Consider the following 19,083-nt stretch of genomic DNA (forward strand, 5'->3'; position numbering starts at 1 on the left):
AATAAATTAGATGAATTTGATTCCGATCATGTTGCATTTAAAATGATGGTCGGAAATCTAAGGGGCAATTTCCATCTAACACCTAGAGGGAATAGCTGGAACTCCTGAGAGGACCAACTTAGAGTCATGATGGTAATTTGTCAGCACCGGGATCATTGAAGCCGAGAAACAGAAAACTCTCCACTACTTACCAGAGAAGGACAAAGAAAGAGAAAAAGAGCAGAGGGGAATAAGTTCTTTCAGACTCAGTCTGAACCACAAAAGGGAGAAAACGAATTGGTCTTCCCAACCCAGAGGACTGAGTTAAACAACCTTCCCAATGTGTGATTTAAATAGAAGGGTATTCTGGTCCCAGGAGCAATAACTTTAGGGCTTCACACTAGCCAACCAGAAAGGCTCAAAGTCAGGGACCAGATCTAAGAATAGAGAAGTCCATTTATTCACAGATACTGATTCACGTAGCCTAGATGTTTCTAGCATTTTCGCATCTGGGACTATAACAAGTCGTCACTCGAGTAGGCAGATTTGGCTACTACCCTGCGTTGCCCAGGGCCCACCGCTGGCGGGCCAGGCCGTCTGTCCATGGTGCTGGATTTGGGTCTGCAGATCCGCTGTACAGTGGGGTCTGGACCAGCTGGTGGCCTTTTCTGGTAGCATTTAGATTTGCTCCAGCAGGGTAGGTGAAGTCAGTCAGCACCTTCACATTAAACGAACGGGCACTGAAAAGTGAGGACAAAATCATTTTTGTAACTGGAAGGTACAGAAATCATCTTGTTGAAACTCTCATTCTACATAAAAAGAAACCGAGGCTTAGAAAGTCGAAGAGTTTTCCAAGATCACAGAGGTTTCTAGCAACAGACCCGGAAGCAAGACTCACGTCTCTCCAGGAACACAAGCTTCGACGCCCACGCTCGGGGGATTGCAGCACGAGTGTGACTTGTCACGTGGGGAAGCAAGGCTAACGCTGTTCCTTTAGTTGGTCTAGAAGCACAAGTCTCACCAGAGCACCAAGGGACTCTGACCTTGTCCTTGACCGTCACATCTTCCCGTGACACTATGAATGTGCTTTCCAGATATATCAGTGGCTTACCCTGGCTTAAACACAAGGGGACTTTAATGCCTCTCTGTTGAGTCGAGGGTAGTTCTAGTTGGGTAGATTTGATTCAATCTGCCCAAACCAAATCTTTCTCCATCTTCCAACCCTACTGTAGTCAGTGATGACTGTAGTTTCAAACACTGGATGACTGCCAGCAGCTCCAGGCCAGTATCATACTGTGTCTGAGTCCAGCGGGAACAAAAACCTATACTTCTTTCCCAACAATCTCAACAAAAGTCCTGCTGCCGCTTGTTGGCTGGGATTAGTACACACTTCCTACCCAGAGCCGATCGCTGTGGCCAGAAGAATGCGACGCTTTCCATGGTCTTTGGGGCCGTGGGGTTAGGGGTAGGAAGTGGAATTATCTCCATCTGAAGCACGTGATCTCAGACTAGTGGGTAGTTCCCTCCTCCTCTGAGATCTGAAGTCAAGATGAACGGATGCATCTCAACCAAAACAACGGGTGCCCAGGAGACCAGGTGTTATTAGCACACGTGGGTCACATAGAGCTTTGCTGTATCTACCGTCAGAGTCACTGGACTTTCCAGCCAGATGTAAAGCCCTGATAGCTCTTCCCTCCATTGTTTCCAGGGAAGTAGATGGGATCGTGGCTCATCTGTGGCCTGCTAAGTGGCGGAATTAACACTGGGTGCGTGTGCAGGAAATGCATGCTGTATTTCTGTCAAGAAAAATGTACTGCAGAAAATAGATCATTCAGGAATCAAACCAAAAGCATTTCTGGCATGTCCACCGTTGTTTCTTTACTCCGTACCAGTGGGGATTGTAGGTTCATTGTGCATCTATTTTTGAGGCGTTACTATAGGCTTGGCATCGGTTATATAAGAGGGAACAAGACGCAGTCCCTCCCGCGAGGAGTCTAGCTGGACAGGCGAGACGAGCATGCGCACAGCGATGAGAACAGAGCTTCCGTACGTGCAGTCGGGCAACTGCAGGGAGCTCTCCGAGCCTTGAAGGAGGAGGCCACGCACCTGACCCAGACCTAAGTGTCCAGTGCCAGAGTGGCCAGAAGGAGAACCTGTTGAAACTGCTCACTCACGGGACCAAGCCGGCCTGGGTGGGAGGGGGCTGTCAGGTGGTGACAGAGGTCCAGGGAGAACAGGGTGTCCCAGGTAGAGGGGCTAGGTCATGCTCAGTGGTCAGAGCTGGAACGAGAGGCGTGAGCTAAGAGAGGTGAGGCGGGGAGAAACACAGAAGCCAGACCAGGAAGAGCATGTTGGTCATGGGGGTGGGGGGGTGTGGACTCACCTTAGGGCACTGGGAGCCGTGGTGGGGGATGGAAGGGACTTCTCACTGGTATCATCTCTGACTTCGCTGTGGAGACCAGTGGGTTACATTGAAAATAAAGAGCTGCCCGGGCTTCCCTGGTGGTGCAGTGGTTGAGAATCTGCCTGCCGGTGCAGGGGACACGGGTTCGAGCCCTGGTCTGGGAGGATCCCACATGCCGCGGAGCAACTGGGCCCGTGAGCCACAACTACTGAGCCTGCGCGTCCGGAGCCTGTGCTCCGCAACGGGAGAGGTCGCGACAGTGAGAGGCCCGCGCACCGCGATGAAGAGTGGGCCCCGCTCACCGCAACTAGAGAAAGCCCTCACACAGAAACAAAGACCCAACACAGCAAAAATAAATAAATTAATTAATAAACTCCTACCCCCAACATCTAAAAAAAAAAAAGCTGCCCTAGTTTGAAATGTAAGCAGATGTCTGGGGAGCGGGGTCCTCGAATCATCTAGATATGCCGTCTCAAGTGGGTATACCTTGGGGGCTACCTATCCTAGGTGGATGAGGATTGCTGATGAAAATCTCTACCTACCCCAGGTAGGTTCTCCTCACCGCATGCCGTGTGGACCTGTCTGGCTCGCCGTAGTCTCTGGAGGTTGATGAAGTGGGGGCATAAACTACGGATGTCTTTGTAAGCCAGGATTCGTCAGCAGCTGTCAGAAATAGAAGTGAAGGGGGTGGGGGATGGAGGGGGCTGGGGGGAGAGAGAGATTGATTCTGAGAAACACAGACAACGCTAGAACTAGCCCCGAAGCCCACGTCTAGAACCGCTCCCGTGATGGGAAATGCAAAGTTTGTCCTTGTTTCCTGGCAAATAGCGTTGGGAACTCGATGACCCTTCTTATTCTTAGCTCTCCGTGACCCCCGGAGATAAATGTGGTCAAACAAAACTGAGGTCTCCGGCTCCAGTCCGGCCTCGCCAGGGATAGAGGTATCTTAAAAATAGCAATAAAATTTAGGACAAGTCTCCGGCTGCCCATTTGAGATGCATTCCCAGCATTTTTGGAGCAACGTCTGCCTTAGCCATCTGACTGCCCCGGCCGGGCTGCTCCATAAACAGCCCCGTGACGTCAGTCTGCAGGCTTGATTAGTGGTCATTTGACAGGGTCAAGGGACCACTGTATCCTACAGGCTGCATGGTGACTCGAGCTCCTGGCTCAGCGGAGTGGAGCAGAGAGGTCAGTAGGGCAGAACCTGGCCAGGGACCCGGGTCTGAGAGCTCAAGGAGCCCACCTGGGCTTGGGCAACCCACTGGGTCTGTTTAGAGATGCTGAGCGTCCCGAAACAGCATCCTTGGATGGCTCCCGCAGGTTTTTCTGCAGGACCCAAGTTCTTCCCTATCCCAGGGTCCCGGGAGTTCCCTTCCAGGGTTTGCCTGCCTCTCATCTGTTTCTGGCCGAGACCAGAGGGAGAGCCAGCTTTCTGTGGTGGTGCCTTTCCTCACCTTTATCAACACTGCATCACCCCAGGCCTGATTAGTCCGTAATGGCCTGTGCTGTTTTCCCTTGTTCAAAGTCAATTACAGAAGACGCTTTTAAGCAGCTCAGATGGTACAGAAATATCGTATGCCGTTGTGTTCAGCACTAATGTGACATTACTTTCCATTGGGAGTATTAGATTTTGTTTTTTACATACCACTGTTTTGAGTTGAGAAATGCATCTACTAATTGATTTATAACTAAAACATGCATTTTTAACTAAAACATCATTTTTTTAAAAAAAGCCATTTCTGAATGTCAGTGACCAACCCCTCAGTTTGTTACGTTGGCACCCTTCCTGCCCGCAGTGATTCTGTTCTGTGATGAATTGTGGCCAGTTTCACTGTCACTGGTCACCCCTGCAAGTGAGGATGGGAAGGGATGTCTGAGCCAGGAGTCTCTCTTCCCACTGTGCACCTCAGTTTCCCGATCTGTAAAAGTGGGGACTTGGAATAAATGATCTCCAAAGCTTCTTTTATACTTAGTGTAAAAATATAATCGTGGATGACACATGTAATACGTTACTTTATTCCTGCAAACATTCTAAACATTACAGGCAACCTCTCCAGCTCTGTCCCACCTCCACTCGGCCCCGCCCAGCCCTAGGCACCTTCCCAGCGGTAGCCACGGCGACGTATTTATATGACTCTTTCTCAGACACTGTTCCATGGATTAACTTAAAAATGAATTTATAGAACCTTTAAGATGTTTCACGGACTCGTTTTATAATAATGACATATATTTTGAGTTAATAGGAACCTTGTTTCTTTAGGTAGTGTATAAATTCAGCTCAATGTGACTATTTCATAGGGTTAGAACAATCTAGGTAAAATACGAATGCAGTTTTAAAGCCGAGAAGATGTTGATTTTTGTACCGCTTTCACTTATCGTATGTGAGTCTGCCTGACTGAATACTATACCTGTGCTCCTGGAAGCTTAGTATAAAGATATATTGGAGTCAGCCGAATGGTACCATTAATTGCATCCTTCTTTGATGATGAACTTTTTATTATAAAAGTAATTCTATATAATGTATATGTGTGTGTATACATATAAAAGGAAAAGCCCCTCTTCTCAGCCCCTAGCCCAGTCATTCTCTCCCAGAAGAAACCATGGTGTCCATTTCTGCCACCAGAAATTACACTCGCGTGTGCCGTCTTCTTTACTGCTCACTGTGTTTCCCTTTAACATTCAGCGCACACACACGTACACACACGCGCGTGTGCTCGTTTGCTCATGGTGGGCTGAGAGGCCTCTCGCGCGTGCACCTACCGTACACTCGGCACAGAGATGCACGTTTTGTTGCCTCCGTGTGAATTAGAACGCTGAGGTGCAGGGATGTGGAATAACTTTCTCGGCTTCCTACAATTAGTAAGTGGCCCAGCCACTCCAGTGCAGACATGCTTTTTAGACCCTCTAGTCGTTTCTTTATTGGAAGACTCTCCTTATTACAAGACTACAGGGAACTCTCAAACTCAATGTTAAGGCTCAAAGAAAATAAAGGAAGACTGAGGGATGAGGGTGAGATCTGGGAACCATGCCTAAAATTATATCCCTGAGCTTCAATCCCAGCCAGCAGATGCAGGAAGTGACCAGATGTGGGGTTCGCCCAGTGCTTGACCACGCAGTGGGACTTTGGGAGAGCCAGAGCTCTCAAAACCGGGGGAAAGGGTATGCTTTGGAAAGCATTGGAGCTAATGGGAATGGAGCAGAAGTTCTCCTTCCCATCAGCCTGAGGCTTCCCTGCTTTGTGCCATTTACCTGGACCCGGAGCCTGAGAGAAGCCCCCTGCAGTTGGGCGTTGGCTTTCTCTTCTTTATTCATCTCAGCATCATGGGAAATTCGGAGCGTCCGAGCTTGAGTGCTCAGAAATCCTCCCGGAAAGCCAGGGGAACTGGGAGCAGGGATGTGTATGCTCCATCTTCTTTTAACAGAAGACGCGTATTTCTTAAGTCACCTTCGGTTAAAGGAGGAAGAACATTTATCGAGTCCTCTGATATGTCTGGTAGTATGCTGAGTGGTCTTCGTTCCAGCTTTGTGAGATGCAAAGTCCACATTTCATGGACGAGGATCCTGGCCATCAGATCTTTGGGTAACTGTCTAGAGGACGGAGAACTGAAATAGTGGGGGTGGGATCAGGCCTTCACCTGCTGACTCCAAAGCCCACGCTTTTGCCAATGCTGTTCTCTGCTCTAGGCTTGGAAGCGAAACAGACAGACAGCTGTCACCAGGCTGGCCACAATTAAGTCCACTAGCCACCCTGTCTTTTCTGGACATTTCTAGTCTTAAAACTAATGATCTCTTTGTTTAATGAGTGTCTTCTGATTACTCAGAAACATTTGATACGCTTGACTTCTTAGGATGTTTTTTTTTTTAAATTCTGAAATCAGAGCTTATATTGGAACGTAAATAAGCCATCATTTACCTGGTGGCAGAGGCTTACTGGAATCAGTGTTTCTCAAACTATGAATTCATCAGTGAGTTAGGAAACCACTTCAGTGGGTCATGACCAGCATTTTAAAGACTAGGAGAGTAGAGGATAGCAGAGAACAAGAAACTATCCGTGCACAGCGCACAGCAAGGATGAGTATGTTTTGTGTGTGTGTGTGATTTTTATTTCTGTGATATATACGTACGTGTGCACTAATGTAAAATGCATTGCTTACTCCAGGTCACAGTTTTTTAAAAAAGTGAGCTTTGAAAAGAGAAATGTGAACAGATGTATAATTCGTTAAATTGCGTGTTGCTGTTTTCTGGGCATAGCTTGCCCTGTAGTTACTGACAAAGCACCCTTAGGCCATTGGCACAGACGGATTGCAAGCTGAGCTTTCTGGACGTATCTGTGTGTTAATCTCTCCCCAGATCCTTGATTAGATGGGTGTGCCTGCCAGATTCAAAACATGTTGTGGACACTCGGGGAGGGCAGAGTGACGTTTCCAAAAGCTGTAGTGAGTTAGTAGCAGAAGTGGGACCAGAATTAGATTATTTATGGATTCTTTGCAGACTGGAAAAAAAAAAGAGAGCTGAGCAATGGCTGTCATGCTGAGGTCAGTGAGCAGCTGTTCCTTCATTGATGGAGCTAGAAAACAAGGGAGATGGACTCTGACTGCAGCAGCAGGGATTGGGCTAGACCTGGGGAGGGATTTCCTCACCATGAAAAGTAGGGGTGTGTGTGTATCACCCCTCCTCCAGAGGTCTTGAGAAAAGCAAGATAAATTCCCTTCTGCCGTGGGGTTTTGGGGGGACAGCAGGAGGGTGGGTGAGCCTGAGTACTTTTCCCAACCAAATGTCCTTATTCCCTTGGCCACACCCTCCGTCCTTCCCATGAGTGGGCGTGGTCTGGAGCTGGCTGTGTTTCTGTCCTCAGCCAGGGATGGCGAGGATAAGCCCCACGGTGTTCAGCTGGGTTATAGTTAGCTTTGCATTTCATCCGGATGACAAACCAGGCCTGCAGCAGCTGCGATCAGCTGTTGGAAGAGAGGGACCGGGTGAGGAGGGGGCAGCTCCTGGCCTCTTGCCCAGCCCTAGTCCAGCGCTCAGCACCCACCTCTCCGCCTGCCTCTTTCTGCGGCTGGCTCTCCCCACTGTGATTTCTTCTGCCTTTTGCCCTGCATCTCTTCATCTTCCTGTGTTTTTTTTCTCTTCTCCCCTTTATGTCTTCTTGGGCCATCGGAAGCCACTGTGCTTCTATGTGGTAGAGCAGCGGGTTCATTCGGCACAGGGGAAGGTGCAGAGAGCCCCCACTGCTGAACCCCCTTCCCCAAACAGCAGCTAGTAGTCAGGAGCTTTTCGACAATAGGAGAAAAGCCCAGATTCAGGCAGACTTGGATTCTCACCTTGACTCCACCCCTTGCTGGCCAATCATTGAACTTCTCTGAGCCTCGGTTTCCTCCTGGGTTATTCAGGGATATCCATGCCTTCCTGAGGATCTTGTTGTGAAATGAGGAGACCTCCAGAAAAGCCCCTTGCTTGGGGATGGACGCATGCTGCGCGTTCAGTCTATGCTTGTTCTCCCCTGGGCCCCTCCTGGGACAGAGCTCCCTCCCCGCCTTCCTCGGCAGCCGTGCGCCCCGCCTGGTGGCCTGGTGCCACCCCACCTCTGCTTCAGCCCAGGGCTTGTTTTGCTTTTACTGAGCCTCGAAGATTTGTTGAATTCCATGGAGAAAACTGTTCCGTGAAGGGGCATAATTCTTCTGTACCAACTCTTGTTATTTTTCCAGGCTTAGAAAAAAAGGGAGTCTGAGAAAATAAGCCGTTTTTAACATGAGTCATCCCAAGATGGGGGGAAAAGGCAACAGCTCGGACGAGCCCTAGACGTCACCACCGTCTGAGCTTACGTCAGGCACTGACATTTTATTTCTTAAACCACGTGGGCAGGTGATAAAGATGGTTAGTGAAAGGGGATATTGCCCAACCGAGACTCTGAACCACTGCCCTCCTCCCAGAATTCACTCGGCCTTCAGCTTGCTCTGAATCAGCCATCAGGCGAGGCTGGCCCCTCTCCTAGGCAACCGGCTGGGGAGGACACCCTTGACCGTCTGCTGGCACCTGCGTTTTCACTGAGCCCCGGGCTGCGGAGCAATGTACGTGGTGTCCGGGGGTCTCCCCACCCCCTCAGAGCCCACAGGCTAGTGGAGTCAGGATGGCCTCATAGTCCTGGGTTCCTCTTGTGATTCCAGGGCTCCTCTGGAAGGAGAATCCAGAGGAAGCTTCTGGGGATGTTGGAGAGAGTAAGAAAGCCACTTCTAGGCTGATGTTGGCTTTTTTGGACTCTGGCCCTTTTTTGGACGTTGTTGGCTGGGCCGTGGACTCCTCACCTCTGCCTCCTACGCCCCCGAGTCTGAGAGTCAGGGCTTTGCCTTCTGCCTTGACCTTTGAGGCTGCACCAGAGAAGTAGCTCCTTCTTTGCATTTCCTCCCAGTCTTCACATGGCCTTTCTCTCTGCACAGGTTTAAGGATTACCGGGAGCCGCCCTGGGCCCCAAACCCCTATGAGTTTTCCAAGCAGTACTGGTCCGTTCTGTCTGCCCGTCTGGCTTTTGTCATAATCTTCCAGGTGAGTTTTCAGATAAGGCACAGCAGGTCAGGATCCGGGCTGCAGGGGTACAGGTGGCCCCGTCTCCGGGTTTTCAGGGCGCTCTGTGACTCGGGGGCCTTTGCGTGCGGCGGGCAGCCCTGAGACCCTTCCCTGGGTGAGGGCTTTCATTAACGGATGGATTTGCAGAAGGAGGATAAAGCAGAGTAAGGTTACAGGACAGATGTGGAGTAAGGTGCAGGGTGGAGGCTGAGTCCCATGTACACCTAAGACCAGGAAGTGGGCAGCAGCGTGGGAGAGCAGAGCCTCACCTCGGGACTCGGTTTAAAAGGCCAGCATCTGACTTGACCAAGCGGCTCCAGATCACTTATGGCAGCCTCTGGGAGCAGCCCTTGGTTCCCAAGCCTTCCCTGGGCCCTGGGAGCACGCAGGGTTCAAGGTCGAGCTGGGGGTGGGTTCAGAGCGTGGAAGACAGATGGCAGGGCTCCGACATCTCTTGGGCTGTCACTGTCCTCCAGGTCTAAGGAGAGGGGGCGTGCGAGCACAAGATGGGCAGGCAGAGGAAACTACAGCTGGAGGGTGAGGGGCAGCCCGCGGCAGGCCTGGGAGCCAGAGCATACGGGGAGCTGCCCTTTAGCGGGCGGTGCTGGCACTGCAGAACGTATTCACCCACTTAAATAGAAAACGCTCCCAGGAAGGGAGGGTCTTATCCTACCCTACGGGAGGGGAGGTGGCTTACTGGGGGGAAGGAAGGCACTTACGGATGTGCACAAAACCTCAGAACCGATGCAGGCCCTCTGAGGCAGGGCCCAGGCAGGCCGTGAGACCAGAACGTGGGGTTGGCTGAGGTCGGAAGTCAGTGCAGAAACCAAGGGTCCACCTCCGGTATGGGGACGGAGGGACAGCTGGGAAGAAGAGAGGGGCGGTTGGTTCAGGGAGAGCCCCGCAGGGGCCGTTGGGCTCTGGAGCCCGGATCCTGGAGGCAGGAACAGGACACGTGGGGGCAGGGGGGTGGAGGGGAAGAAGCCAGTTCACACCGTCTGGCTGTGCATGGGAGGGGCGCTCTGGGAGATGGGCGCTGTCCCTACTCCACTTTCACCCGGGGACCCCAAGGGGCAGTGAAGCTCGTTGGCTGGGTCGGCCGAGGAGCCAGAGGAGCCCAGAGGCCCCCTGCTCCCCCTCCCCGGGTCTGGGGTCTGTGCCTTCACCACTGCCCAGCCCACCTTCCCTGGGGCGGTGCAGCCCTCCCGCCCGGCCTCTCCTCTCACCACCCCCTTCTGGCTCTCCAAGAACCTGGTGATGTTCCTGAGTGTCCTTGTGGATTGGGTGATCCCTGACATCCCCACCGACATCAGTGACCAGATCAAGAGGGAGAAGAGCCTGTTTGTGGACTTCTTCCTGAAAGAGGAGCAGGAGACGCTCAGGCCGACGGAGGAGCCTGCCTGGAGGAGCCAGGGCGCCGGCCGTCGCAGTGGGGGCAGCCCGGCAGCCAGCCCGGTGCCCTCGGGCCGGAGCCAGCTGGGCAGCAGCTCGTCCCTGGGGTCCCAGCACACCAGTGTGTGAGCAGCTGAGACCAGCCCGGGGCTGCGCACCCGCATGGGTGCGGTGTCCGTCCTTCCGCAGGATCTGGCCTGAGGGACTCTTGAAAAGGGCGTGTGTGTGCGTGTGTGTGTGTGTGTGTGTGTGTGTGTGCGCGTGTGGACAGAGGTTAGAGACAGGAGGCAGAGGATGGGCGCAGGAGGGAAGAGAATGACGCTGCTTCTCAGAAACTTCAAGCTTGGGTTTCTTTTAGGTCCTCTTTTGAGCTGTATCCTTTGGGCGATTGGTACCCCCTTTTGCATCCATTGGTGAAAGAATTGGGTCTCTCCAGCCCAGAGTCCCAGGCACCGCGAGCCCTGCCCTGTGCCCCCTCGGATACCGTCCCTGAATTTCGGTGGCCGCGGGCCATGAGAAGCACAGTCCGGGCCCTGTTTCAGCCCCATCATAAGTGATCACCACCCCCACTTCCTACCATCACCCTGAGAAAACCCTCTGCATCACTGTCACAGCCTCAGTGGATGCAAATTAAGTTCCGTGGCTGATTGCTGTGGCCTCTGGACCTAATGGTGAGCAAAGGTCCAGACCTGGGCTTGTCTCCCGTTCATGTCATGGGGATGCTTTGAGCTGAATGCAGCTAGCCATCATTTTATGCAGGTTCAGGTTTAAAATAATAAATGGAAACATTCTTTATAAAGATGCATCTCCTTGTCTGCGGTTCTCTCTCTCCTGCTTCCTACTGATATTTTTGGAGCCCCTACTGGGTGCCAGGCATCGTCCTCAGACCAGAGATGCAGCAGAGGACAAAAGACAAAATCCCACTGCGCCGAGTTATGTTCTGGGGACGGTTCCATCAGACAGCTGATGAATGCACAGCATTTCAGGCGATCGTAAGAAATATAAAACAGGATAAGGGAGACAGGAAATGTGAGGGCATGGGAGGAAGGGTTTGCCACTTTATACATGAATTAATGACAAACCCAGGATGGTTCGGAGATCACCGCTTGCAAAGCTATCGTCATGGATCGGTAGCGGCCTCCCGAGCTCTGCGGGGAGATTTTCTAGTTGGAAGCAAAGGCCAGACGTCATTTATCATTGCCTTTCACACACCTCCACCCACCTGCTGACAAGAACCAGTGCACTGGCCCTTCCCTGGGGACCTGGCCCCAGTTCCCTGCAGGTCAGTCTGACTAGCGTACAACTTGGTCACAGTGGAAGCTGCCAGGAAGGCCACACCCCAGAGGAGGTGTTGGTTACTTTAAGGACATGCTGAAGTTTTAGGTGGGTTTTCCAGTTTTTGATTTTCACGCCCACCATCTTTTCTCAACATTTTCCCTCCTTGTCCAAATCCTTTATACTTTAGGAACATGCTCTTCCCGAATAATACGTTACTCTCCCCCCACCCCTCCATCCATTTATAATCTACGGTGTTTGAATCCATCAGCTTCTAAACTCTTATATGAATCTGTCACGGATAATCTGGAAGAGAGGTGAAGGCTCCCACCAGCCCCCTGTAAGCTTACTCTCTTGAATTTCCTGTGCTGCTGAAGGCTGTACCTTTTCCTGTAGTGTGTGTTTTCTGAGATAAATTTCTTGCTGGTAAATGAAGTTGGACTGGGTTTTCTGGGATACATTTTTTGCTAGTAACTGAGGTTGGACTCGTCCATTCCTCCCCTGACAAGTACAGTTCTGCAGCTCCCAACAGCACGGCACAAATGAAGGGTATGGCTCAGTGTGGATGACTGAGCTTACCTTCCACGGATCCATTCTACTCACCTTTTGCACGGTTGGCCCTGGGCAACCGTGCCTCGGATCTCCTAAACCCCTTCAGCCCAGGTAAGCGGTGTCCACATTTCCACTCCTGCCCCGACCCACGGGGGTATCCGCTCTGCTCCTCCACAGCAGAGGGCGCCAGAGAGCAGAGCCCACCCTTCAAGGCTGAGCCACGCGTTCTGGAAAACAAAGCAGATGTTTCTTACACACGCAGCCCTGTTTGCACATCTGGCTCCCCTCCTACTCCCCTTCCTCCTCTGCCCTGTCCCCTGCACAGCAGCAGATGGCAGTGCCCGCAAAGCCACCTCCCTTCAGGACCAGCCGAGAAGACGTTCTGCCCAGGACTCTCACCCAGACACAGTGGATCCCACCGACCCTTCCGGCCTCCCCGGGGCTCCTGCAGTTTTATCTGCAGAAAGGAAGTGCAAGGCGAAAGCCAGATGGGAATTCCAAAAGACAGCTCCGCATACGAGTTCAGGAACCTTCATGTTTCATGAAGCTTCTTTCTCTCCCTTCCTCACGGAGGCCCGAGGCTTCCCAGCCAGGATGTCTTCCTCAATTAGGGGGATGAAGCCACAGGCCGTAAGGGAAAGAGGCAGACTTTTGACATGGGTCCCACATCATAACCTGCTCTTCGTTTTCCCCCAGCACAGTGGACGCTGGTTGGCCTGTCTCAGGTTCCTCAGAGAGTATGTGTCATCTTCTATCAAGAACCACATCTGCCTGGTCTGAGTGAGGCTGCGTGTTGGGGAACAGGTGAGGCCCCTGAAATAGGCCTTGTCAGCCCTGTCCCCCGGGCCACCTTCCTGCTACGCTCTCAAGAACTTTGCTGGGTGTCTCCCTTATCAACTTCAAACTTGGTTTTCTCAGCTGTCAACCCCAGGCTTTCCTCCACCTGCCTCTTCTGATTCTTTTCTTCTTGCTTCCATTAATGGCCCACTGTCTTTTCACGGGGCTGAGTTTTTCCATTTTATCTGTCTTCTCAGTGGCCCCTATCTCTTTTCAGAAACCCCTCGGAAGCTCCTCTCCACGTAACTGGGCCACATATGTGCAGTACTTTTCCATATCATTATGTCAAAAGCAGGTGGTGTTATTAACATGGGCAGATCCTGGCTTTGTGGGACCATAAGCTTCTACAATTTTAGGGACCCTCTTTAAGAAAAAAGTACCCCAGATTATGAAAGAAACTTAGGTACAAAGGTGACTATTTATTTAGCATGAAGAGAGAAATCATTAAAAAATTATACATTTTAGGCTAACACGAGAAACACCACAAAAGGGACTTCCCTGGGAGCCCAGTGGTTGAGACTTCGCCTTCCAGTGCAGGGGGTACGGGTTCGATCCCCGGTCGGGAGCTAAGATCCCACATGCCTCGTGGCCAAAAAACCAAAACATAAAACAGAAGCAATATTGTAACAAATTCAATAAAGACTTTTAAAAAAATGGTCCACAGCAAAGAATCTTTAAAAAAAATCTTAAAAAAAACCCCAAACACCACAAAAGCTGTAACAAATAACTTCATTTTTTATTAACTAACCAACTCGCTCACCCTTATAATAATACTGCTCCCTCCACACCATTGGCTGCAGGTTCTTTAATTGCCTTTTCATACCAATATTTCCAATAAGGAGAAGAGAAAGGAATCCAGTCTTTTCCTCTAGCAAGTTTGATATACACTTACTTTCTATTTTGGTTAGAAACTTAAACATTTTTCTTTCAGTTCCACAACTCACTGTTGGTCATTTCATGTGAATTTTAAGATTACGGTCAAATTTGGGAAAGCGTCTATCAAGTTCCTTTCATCGATAAGCTCTAAGATTGAAAAAATGTTCCAGACATTTTGAAAGCAGGTCCACCTCTATTCTCTGTACATCCTTCTAGTGCTGGGCACCCGTGGAAGGGGCCTTGGAGCTAAACTTGCATTAGCTTTCATGTCAGTGTGCCTCTCATCATTAGCCCTGTTTTGATAGCCACTGAAACTGAAGCCTGCAGTTCACACAGCTGTAAGGACTTCAGCACCAGGGTACAGGCTTCTGTTTCTTGGATATCATGACCACTCGCTCAGAGGCCCACTGCCCCTGGGTGCTCTCCCGGCGGCCCATGGCCTAAGGCCAGTGACAGGACCAGTACTAGTAATGATATAAGGACAGTCACCACCCACAGAGCAATTACTAGGAGCTAGTTCTTCTGCTAAGAACTGAACACTCTTCACAGTCTTTAATCCGCACAACCTCCTGCGAAGTGTCTTTAGTGCCTGTCTTACTAAAGAGCCCTACCACCAGCTTGGATTGCAGGCCCTCCTTTTCCTGTGAATGACTGGAGCGCCCACATGCTGATCAAGGAAGCTGGATCAAGATGCCATCGGCGTCTCCTTCTTGAGGCCTCCTGCCTTGGGTTCCCCCAAGTTCTCCAGGGCCTACCCATCCCAAGGGGGCTTCCAGAGACCCCCTGAGGAGACAGCGGGGGGTATTCTGTGCTCTTTGGCGAGTGTCACACGTGTGCTAGAGGGGTCATCTGCCACTGCACCTGGACACCCTCGCTGACCTGACTTGTGACCCCAGCAAAGTCGTGTGTCCCACACGTGGGCTCCACGATTATCCCCCGGGGATCTCGGCCTCACCACACAAGTACCAAATTCAGCCCCTCCTTGGAACTCCCAGATCTTTGTATCAAGCCAGTTTCCCCAGCCTGAACCCAGCTTCCAGGTGGGGACCTCCGTTCTGAGGCCTGGGGGTCTCTCCCGTCACACTGACCCACTCGCATAGATACTGATTTGGGATTATGAGCTGGGGGTCTCCGAGTGTCGAGAAGAATCGGTCCACTCCCTTCCCTCCAGACCAAGCTGAATCTAAGCGTTTGCCTCCCAAGCTGCAGAAGCTTCCGTGCTTACCCTGCTCTGGGCAATCCCTCATTTACCCAGAAGGAAAGCTCTGTGTCAATCTTCCCTGAGCCCAGCGCCTCTAAGCTCACTGGGCAGAGCTGGCGAGAGCAGTGGGGCAAGGGGTGCTAACACACACAGGAACACGGGGCTCCAAGAAGCTCTGTCTCTGCTCAGCTAGGAGGAGGCTGCACCTGCCTCGCCCCCGAGCCTGTGCCTTCACCTCTCCCTGGAGAAAAGGAAAAGGCACATTCCTGAGCTGTCTGTTTGGGTACAGCCTCATGGGACAGTGACCCCCACTGTTTGGACAGGAGCGTTGCTCCAGGCTAGCTGCGGCTCCCAGCTGCCCAGCCCCAGCCCGACCCTTCTCCTCGCCTTCTCCTTCATTGCCACTCCACAGTTCCCTCTTCTCAGTTCTCATGCCCAGGACTCCTCCTGCAAGCTTCCATCAGCCTGGCCCCTTGTCCCTGGGCATGCCCTTCTGTGATGCTTGTCAGGACAGAGAGGGAGACTCCTGGCCCACCGGGGTCATGCCCCCTGGGCTCAGGCTTAGAGATCTACCAGCTCCCTCCCAGTTCCCTCTTTTGTTCCGCAAGGGGAACCGCATATACATTGTGAGTCTGGGCTTGGAAGGGGTGTGGAGAGTGAGGGACATGGACATGTAGGCATGTAACGGCCGCTCATGGGGACCTGTTTCAGACCAGACGCATCATCTTCGTTATCTGTGATCCTTACAATGACCTGTAACAATGAGCCCATTTCCTGTATGAAAACTTGGTGCTTTAAGATAGTCTCCAAGCTGCTCAAGGACACCTAGCAAATCCATTCACGAGCCAAAGGTGAAACCTCGGTCTGTCCCGGAGGCCATGCTGTTTCCTCTATGCCAGCCTGCCATCCATCTTCCCCCCAGCCTTTCCTCCCGTGACTAAGTTATATAAACTCTCTACTTCTCCAGACTTATTCGTTGTCATCTCTTCTGTATTCCCGTGTTCCTTTCCTGGGCTTTTGCTACATCAGGATGCTCGTTTCTGGTTTGCCACCAGAAAACCCATGGTCTTACCCTTGCCCTCTGGTTCCTGCTCAAGGCGACACACCTTGACCAGCCAGCCTTTTCTTCCTGCTGTATTTCATGGATGCAATCCACTCTCCCACGCCCAGGTCCTCACTCTTCCATCACCAAACCCCTGCACCTCTGCTGGAGACTGGCAGGCTTAATGTTTGAGGACCCACCCCACGGAAAGGTACGCACGCTCGCCCGTGAGGACACACCAGCGAGGGCCAGGCCAGAGATGAAAATATTAAAATAACTTTTTTTGTTTGTTTTTTAACGAAAAAGAAACTAATATAAGTGACAGTAGCATTGCTATTTTCCAGAAAAATATCAAGGCCAAAGATATAAACAGACAACTGATAGAAAGAGACTAAAAACATACAAAGGAGTAAAGCTCACTTTTGCTGGTATTTGTAACAAACTTGAGGCATTGACACCATTTAGTTTGGCAAAATATTTTACAGTGTGGCTAAAACTGTTGTATAAACCTTTTTTTCTATGATATATCAGCTTTATTAAAATATATATATATATATATATATATATATGTATATCTGTTCTTTGCCCCCAGTTCCTGGGGAAAAAAAATTGAAGTGTAGTTGACTTACAATGTTGTGTTAGTTTCAGATATACAGCAAAGTGATTCAGTTATACATATATGTATATATATATTCTTTTTCAGATTCTTTTCCCTTATAGGTTATTACAAAATATTGAGTATAGTTCCCTGTGCTGTAATATTGAAATAACTTTGGACTCGATTATTAATAACCACTGCTCCCCCCAAGTTCCCCAGGTGTCCTTTCAGGCCACCCCAGTACTTCCTCCAGGCCCCCTGGTCTTTACGGTGATCCTGGAAGTAAATAAAAGAGAGACGCTTGTCACAGCAGGGCACCTGGGGACCCTGTAATCGGTAGGCATCCAGGCTGTACCGTGTGGAAAACGTCCAAATATGTCTGCATAAAATCACCAATTCCTGAATGCCTAATCCTGGAAGTCTCTTCAGTTCCTGCTCGCCTGCCATCCTACCCACCCAGAGATTCCCCTTCAGCAGCTTAGAATCCTTGGATTTGCTCAGAGCCTCTGACTGAAGGTTGCCCTCTCTTGTCTCAAGGCTCTTAAGCCACAGCGGGCGGCCAACGGAAACAAACCCAAGAGCAACTGGCTGAGTTCACACCAAAGGAGACAAGCTGGGTAGCTGCCTACCCTTGCCTTGATTCCAGAACACAATCTAGATTCAAGATGGGAAAAGCTTTGGCGTCCGTCACTTTGGCTTCTCTGTGGAAATCTCATCACAAATTTTTGGACCTTCCAGATTTCCTGACAAGTCTGTAGCAAAGGCAAAGATGTGCATGTCTCCAGTTCCCTAGGTACCCCCTTCTTCCTCCTCCCCACCTCCCCCAATCCTAGTCTCTTCCTGAAGGAGAGGTGATTATCATTTCTAATCTGATCCCGAGGGAATATATTAATCACAGCCAACCCTTTTCCACATCCCCAAAGCCCTGGAGATCCTCTGCCTTTATTATGTTCTGGTGAATATACTCTGAGCCATTTTGGGGGCCTTTCCAGTTGGCTCAGAGTGTGGGGTCTAAGACCCATCTTCACTAAGGTAGCTTATGTTTTCTCAACAACATTATGATGGGCTAAAGTACCAAGAAGCCCATGTTCATGAACACCTACTGTCTTCTCCCTGCGACACATCTTTTCCAGGAGAGAGGGAACAGTGCTCACTATTTTCCCTGCCTACATTTAATTCAAGTCCATCCCCTCTCTCCCTCCTGCTGAAAAAGGACTCCAAGATGCAAAAATGTACCAAACTCTGGTCCCGATGGTGGTGACATGACTCAGAGACACACTGATAACCCCTGTGGCTTGCGGGTCCCTCCAGAGGTCACCTCACTCATCCCACTGCCTCCAGGCCAGGAACCATATCAAACTCATCCCAGACTGTATGCCAAAGACCAAATGGGCAAATGAACCCGGGTCCTGGAATCAGTCGGAGATGAAAGGAAACCATGTTCCGGGAAAAAGAGAGAATGGCAACTGGGGCAGTCATGCAGACCAGCCTTCCAATGCCATATTGCCCATGGCCAGAGGTGGCCACAGGCCAGTATCTTTGCAGCCTAGGTCACCATTGATTGGCGTACGGAACACGCAAGAGGGGGCAATGGATTAATTAAGGAGGAATTAAATGTGGAATTTATCTAATTCAAAGTTGCTTTTAGGGAGTGGAATTGCACAGTCACTGGGAAGGATGCCCCAGTGACCTGGGGTGGCTTTGGTGGGAATTTTGAGGAGTGGGTTCCTGGGGGTGGGGGGCAGCTCCACAGCTTCAATCTTTTCTCACCCGAGGCCTCTGTGCTTGAGGTTCCTTTGCCTGAGGTTCTCATATCATTAGTTCCCTCTCTTTGAGTCTCTGCTCAAATATTACTTCTTCAGAGTGGCCTTCCCTCACCATCTCCCAGGGGTGCCTCTGGACTTGGGGTGGGCACACCCATGTGGTGTGGTCTGCTGTTGGGAGGACAGACCCAGGAAAGGACACACCCAGCTCTGGGAATGGCCTTGGGCCACTTGGTCAGAAAACTCTGGGGTCCCAACATCTGCAAGGTGGTCTAGAGGGGGTGCTCCTCACTGAATGGGGAGGGGCGAGGCTGGGAGACCACGGAGCAGACCCAAGTCTCCTCCTGACAGATGGAGAGGATGGCATTGCTTCTCTCCTCAAGGCCACAGAGCTGCAAGATGGCCTCTGCTCCAGCCATCACTTCGTTCTAGGGCAAAAGGAGGGAGGGGAGGTAACAAAGACCCAGCAACATAGCCTCCCTGTACCTGCAGTGTGCACATTGCTGCCTGGCACTTACTCACAGGCCACCCTATCTGAAGGGGAGCCTGGGAGATGCGGTTTTCTTTGCTGGCACATTGCCCACCTCCCACCAGAGTCAG

At 51.0% G+C, this 19,083-nt stretch overlaps 1 protein-coding gene across 4 annotated transcripts in view; it reads left to right on the top strand.

The window, feature by feature from the left end:
- ANO2 (anoctamin 2) overlaps window positions 1–11,144 on the top strand; it is a 339,121-nt gene extending 327,977 nt beyond the window's left edge. For all 4 annotated transcript variants that reach the window (XM_033867162.2, XM_033867161.1, XM_033867163.1 and 1 more), the window contains 2 exons: window positions 8,821–8,926; window positions 10,196–11,144. In XM_033867162.2, the coding sequence (XP_033723053.1) occupies window positions 8,821–8,926; window positions 10,196–10,468 (379 nt within the window). In that variant the 3' untranslated portion in view covers window positions 10,469–11,144. The remainder of the gene's footprint in view (window positions 1–8,820; window positions 8,927–10,195) is intronic.
- The last annotated feature ends 7,939 nt before the right edge of the window (window positions 11,145–19,083 follow it).

The sequence above is a fragment of the Tursiops truncatus genome, chromosome 11, assembly GCF_011762595.2.
Source record: "Tursiops truncatus isolate mTurTru1 chromosome 11, mTurTru1.mat.Y, whole genome shotgun sequence".
Taxonomy (NCBI): Eukaryota; Metazoa; Chordata; class Mammalia; order Artiodactyla; family Delphinidae; genus Tursiops; species Tursiops truncatus.